At 41.0% G+C, this 5,805-nt stretch overlaps 1 protein-coding gene across 1 annotated transcript; it reads left to right on the forward strand.

The window, feature by feature from the left end:
• Positions 1-1,049: 1,049 nt before the first annotated feature.
• LOC148344127 (uncharacterized) lies at positions 1,050-3,967 on the forward strand. The gene is made up of 3 exons (XM_088307414.1): positions 1,050-1,252; positions 2,166-2,279; positions 3,363-3,967. The coding sequence occupies exons 1-3, from the start codon at positions 1,205-1,207 to the stop codon at positions 3,786-3,788; spliced, it is 588 nt and encodes a 195-aa protein (XP_088163540.1). The 5' UTR covers positions 1,050-1,204; the 3' UTR covers positions 3,789-3,967.
• Positions 3,968-5,805: the final 1,838 nt, after the last annotated feature.

The following is a 5,805-nucleotide window of genomic DNA, read 5'->3' on the forward strand; positions in this document are numbered from 1 at the left end:
TAAATATATATAAAACATAAATATATATTTGGGTGATTTAGTTTGGGATGGCACAATGTTTATAAGGTCTAGTTTATTTATTTAGGAAGGGCCTGAATAATGAGAATCCACTGAGTTTATTCATTGAATCAAGTCATCTTGCTTCGCTCCATTCTTCTGCTTCATTTTGGATCTGCAATAACATCCCTCCTAATTATTGCTTTTAGGAGATGCCATCCTTTTTTGGGTGAACGATATAGGGAGTTCTCACTCTGTTGAGATATAAATTCACAAAAAGATTTATCGGCAGGCAAAGTTTGATCTAATTTTCATTTTACAGCGGGAGCGCAAGATCGAAATACTATTAAAGCCCTTTGAGACTGTCTGTGATTAAGGGCTATACAAATAAAATTGACTTGACTTGACTTGAATATTTAGAAGGAAGAGCGGCACGATGGTGCAGAGGTGTAGGGTTCGAGTCCCGCTCCGGCCTTTCGGTATGGAGTTTTCATGTTCTCCCCGTGCCTGCGTGGGCTTCCTCCGGACATTCCGGTTTCCTCCCCCATTCCAAAAACATGCATTGTGAGTCGCAATTTAATAAGATCTGGTTTTCCGTCACCTGCGTTATGATGGTTCCATTGACGATTATAGACCTTTATTACCGATTTCCCCTGCAATTTTGACAATACCAGCACTTTTAGCAGCAGACGTGGGGTGGGGGTTCAAAATGTTGCTTTGTGTATTCAAAATTATTATTGGTTAATTTTATTTTTTTCATTGTACAGTAAATTTACTTTCCTTAATGAACATGTAAAATATGTCGTTCTACTGTTTCACGCGTTACAAATCCGTTAATAAACCATACTTGACAAAAAAACAATTGAGTATTTAGCTTTAGTGACAAAAGGAAGGATATTTCGATCAATAAAAAAATAGTGTAGTATTTGAATCGTGTAATGCCTTGCTCTGAGGAAATTGAAACATCTAGTACATGTACGATTTTTTTTTTGCTCTTTGTCAAACCTCCAGTCATTAATCAGTCGGGCTTCATCAGGTGTGTTGATGATTACGCGTGTCGTGAATTGTGGCCGTGTGCGACACAGCATGCGGAACCTGCTGTTGCTCAGGTGCGAGCTTGGCTCGATGTTGAATGCGGCTCTCTTTTTAACGAGTTTTGAGCTGACATCTATGGAATGGAGTTGCGCCTTGGTACCTGTTTTCACGCATGAGCTGCGATTCGTTCTGCCGGAAACCGGAGAGGCAAACTAGGAAGGTGTGCGTATTTTTTTGTTTCAAATATCGCCGCTGTTGGGCCGAGATTTCCTATGTCACAATTTCGTAAACCTCCCATTCATTCACATTCTATCCTATTGGTCACTCCACACGCGTGGGTGGTATTTCGACAAACTATTGACCAATTTAAAGTGTTGAAATTGCCTTTCCCTCTTTGGTGATGCAATGTTAATTGTTAAACAAACATGCCATTTTTGGCTGTCTCCTGAAAAGTGATGATTTTGGAGGTACAAGGTTTTCTTCCGCCTAACGTCAGCGATATGTCACAGCCTAAAAGGAAACAACTGGAAAAAAATGCATTGAGGATAAGCGGTTCGGATAATGGATAGATCTATATCAATATCATTATTATTGCAACACTTTTCATTTGATAATTTTCTGTATTGTGTTGATTGCACCCCAATGCTAATCAAGCTATCCGTCACTCGGAAGTCTCTATTGCAAAAGAAAAATTCCTGCCAAAGCGCACGTCTTCACTTAACACTCCCCTTCCGGGAATTCCCCATTCGATCTGATTGTCTCATCGCTCACTCTGACTAAGCCAAAAGCAACAATGTGCATGACTTCACATAATATATAGATTTCGATTAGAATTATACTTTGCTTGCCCTTATTTATGTCGGTAGTGTTTTATTATCTTTTGCAGATGATATTTTGAATGTGGGTATGGTTCAGCAGGTAACAGGTGTCATCCATTTTCTGCAGGAGTAGCTCATGAAATCCATGACACCTTGCCTCACTGTGCCCAGAGCAAATTGCGAAATGCTGTCACAATGCCAGTTTTTTTTTTTTTAGTTTAAAAAAAAATCTTGGCTTATATAATAAGCTTTTCAAATGATGATGTCAGGAGCGTGATGAGTGTACTGCATCTGACACTTGTGCTTTTGCTGCAGCTCTTCTGCATTGTTACGGTGACCTGCACCGGCGACGCGGTCATGATGCTGCGGGAGAACCTCAGGGACGTGGAAGTGGCCTTTTGTCATTTAGTTGTGGCTGAAAGGGAATACGTAAGTCACTTTCTAAGCAGTGTGTGTGCTTTAGTAAAAGAGGAGAATTTGCTACAGAACTCGGGGCGAAGTATAAAGCCGTATTAGTATTTTTGACAAAAATGTTGTATTTTATAGAAAGTCTTTTTATTTTTCCAAGATTTTTTTCTCGAGTCAAATATTTTTGTGAACAAGGTTGTGTGTTTTAGAGGATAAGAGTCAGACTCCTTCAAGTAAAAATTCCTTTATTTTGAGGAAAAAGAGGAAGTGTTGTTCAAGACTAAAAAATCGAATACTTTTGAAGAAATAAAACAAATAATGGTGTTATTGAGAAAGTAACATCTTTCGAGAAAAAAGGTCCAATGTTTTTGAGAAAAATGTGTAGTTCTGAGGATGAATGCCAGATTAAATCAAGGGGGGAAATTATATTACAGGAAACAAGTGTGATATTTTGTAAAAACAAATCACTTTTTTTTTTATTCAGCCTTTTTTGGGCAAAAAAAGTGTTGCGATCCTGAAAAAAGAAAGTTATTTTCTTTCAAGAAACAAATCCAATATTTTTGGGAGAAGTCAAATATCTCTGCGAGGAAAATGTTATGTTAGAGAATAAATGTCAGATTATTTTAAGGAAAGTGGTTAATTAATTATGTTGAGCCATTAGATTAGGTTCTGTTTGGATTTGGCTTGGTTGAAGAGCTGACGCTGCACCATTTTGGTGTTTTGTGTATTGAAGTTGAAGTCAATTTAATGTATCATTCATGGGAACAGTTGATGGCTCAATGGGCGACAATGCTGGTATTAAAATGCCGATTATTTTCAACCTCGGCTACAGTCGATCCAACGAGCTTGGTCAAATCCTCAACCCAATGCGTTGGGTTTAAATAACCCACAAGCTTCTGGTTAGCTACTTCACCAATTCAGAAGCCTTTTAAATCCAGTACTTTAATGAGTGTGATGGACCCATATGCTTACTTTTGCAATTTCTCGTTTGGAATTGTGCTCCAAAATGGACAGTTAGCTCGTTCTCATTGCTCTCCTGTTGTACCTCTGCGACAATGGAGGGTTCCAATGTTTTATAGTGACACTCTAACTTCTCGTGTCCAGGTGAAACACATTTTCAATGGGAACCCGCCGCTGAATTACAGAAGGGAATCCTTGGAGCCCATCCCGGGAATAACCATCCCGGTGGGGAACAGCAGCAGTGAGGTCCAAGCCTCCGTGTGCGCCATCAGCGACTACCTGGAGAGACACCTGCCGGCCATAATCTGGAATCTGACCCGGCAACACAGAGAGAAGTTGATGGGCAACGTCAACGTCTTTTACAGACAGTTCAAGGAGGCAGTGGAGCTGACGGCACTCCAGCAACATCCAAGCAGCGCCGACCGATACAACCGCGGTGCATTGGCAGAATGCCGTCGACCAATTGTCAGATGGCACCACTATAAATTGAAGAACCAGGGCCTCCGGATCATCTACTCCGTCCGAAGATGGGTGGAGGCTTTCACCAGTTTACTGCCCAGCTGTGATTAGCCTGATGAAGGAACGTTCCTTAATTTTCATTGACTGACTATTATCTCCGATGCTGCAGAAAATACAGCTGTATATTATTTTATTTATATATGTATGTTATTGTTCTTATTTATTGGAACACTTATTCACAGTGTTTTTATGTATTTCATTTCAAGTGCAAATAAAAGTTTTTGGAACATTTTTTGGGTCGATGTTACCAGCACCAGGTTTAACAGTGTTCAGGACGATGACCATGCGTTACTTTTTGCTACACGCAGCACTTTGCATTTAGGCCTAAAAAATTCAACTTTGGTCTCATCAGACCAAAAGCACCTTCTGCCATATGTCTGCCATTTCCCCTACATGGCAAATTGGACTTCTTATGCCTTTCTTTGAAGAATGGATTTTCTTCTTGCCATTCTTCTATAATAGCCAGATTTGTGGAATCCACAATTTCTAGTTGTCCCGTGGCCAGAGTATCCAAGGCCTCTTGGATGCTTGTCAGTTCAGGCTAAGGACATCCAAAATACGTCTCAGAGGCCAATTGCGGACTACCATTCGTTTTTCTGCGGCTCACTGCATATACTAAAAATGACATTTGACACAACTCACAAGGCTAGCAAAAAAAAAAAAATAGGTGCCACTCGTCCTTATAAAGGGCGGCTGGTTAGCACAATGGCCTCATAGTGCTGAGGTCGTGGGATAGATTCTGGCGCCGGCCTTTCCTATTTGTAATCCAGCTTTAAACGGACAACTTCAGCCTAGGTCTGTTCAGACAATCACCACTAACAAACCTTGAAGATGTACTGATACATATTGTACTCCATATACTTTTAAAATTAGCTCTATGAAGTGTACTTGTGTACTTTTCTGCCGGGAAAAACAAATTAAAAACAACCCCCTCCCAAAAAAGGTTCTGAACTTCTTTACTGGGGGAAATAGGCTTTCAAATATATTGTATAATAGAAATGGATTTTTTAGTAAAAATACAATTCAATAATGAAGTGCAATTCAAAGCCCAACCATTGAACATTAATATGTCAGTGAGGAAAGAAGCAGCATATACACGCACGTTTCAAAATGTGAATACGAATCTGTCATTTCAGCATTCATCCATTCATTATCTGTACCGCTTATCCTGACGAGTGTCGCGGGCGTGCTGGAGCCTATCACAACTATCTTTGGGCAGTAGGCGGAGTACACCCTGAACTGGTTGCCAGCCAATCGCAGGGCACACAAAGACCTACAACCATCGGCGCTCACACTCAGACGTACGGGCAATTAGAGTCTAAAACAAAAAAAACAATCAGAGTGTCTAATCAACCTGCCATGCAAGTTTTTGGAATGTGGGAGGAACCCAGAGTACCAGGAGGAAACCCATCCAGGCACGGGGAGAACATGCAAACTCCACACAGAAAGGCCAGAGCCGGAATCAAACTCACGACCTCTGCACTGTGAGGCCATCGTGCTAAGCAGTCGTCCACCGTGCCGCCTTCAACATTCATGACATAACTATATTTTTTCTTCAATGTGACGCAATAAAAAGTGAAGCTTTTATTGGTGATGAATTACTATTTAAAGCTGAGGTGCTTAGGTCCAGTCCTTGAGACGCCCTCTCCAGCCTGTTTTAGAAGTCTCCACCCTCCAACACACCTGATTCAAATGACCAGGATTAGGAGTGGGAAAAAAATCGATATTGCAATAAATTGTTTCTAACTCTGTCGCAATAAATAATCGATAGCCTGGCGGCAAGTAAAACAACACACATAATGGATTTACCTCGTCATCGCCGTCTGTATTTAATCTCTCCTGCCCTGTCTGTGGGGGCGCTAATGCCGCAAACGGTTCTAAACTTGCCGGGATCAAGCGGCCGCTGAAGAGTGTGAAGAATTTACCATAGAAGAAGAACTAATGCAAGAATGGCGGAAAACCCAGAGAAACAAATCAAAGACCCACCGGCGAGTTTCCACTCGAAAGTGTGGAGACGCTTCGGCCTTTTATGAGACAGCTGACGGGAGAACACTGGCTAAAGAGTATG

Source organism: Idiotropiscis lumnitzeri, chromosome 1, assembly GCF_059441095.1.
Source record: "Idiotropiscis lumnitzeri isolate Australia: NSW breed Sydney's pygmy pipehorse chromosome 1, RoL_Ilum_1.0, whole genome shotgun sequence".
Taxonomy (NCBI): domain Eukaryota; kingdom Metazoa; phylum Chordata; class Actinopteri; order Syngnathiformes; family Syngnathidae; genus Idiotropiscis; species Idiotropiscis lumnitzeri.

Excerpts from the sequence above, each read along its gene's own strand:
- LOC148344127 (XM_088307414.1), top strand. The coding sequence starts at position 1,205 with ATGAGCTGCGATTCGTTCTGCCGGAAACCGGAGAGGCAAACTAGGAAG. Across the intron at positions 1,253-2,165 it reads CGGAGAGGCAAACTAGGAAG|CTCTTCTGCATTGTTACGGT; the intron begins GTGTGCGTATTT and ends CTTTTGCTGCAG. Across the intron at positions 2,280-3,362 it reads TTGTGGCTGAAAGGGAATAC|GTGAAACACATTTTCAATGG; the intron begins GTAAGTCACTTT and ends TCTCGTGTCCAG.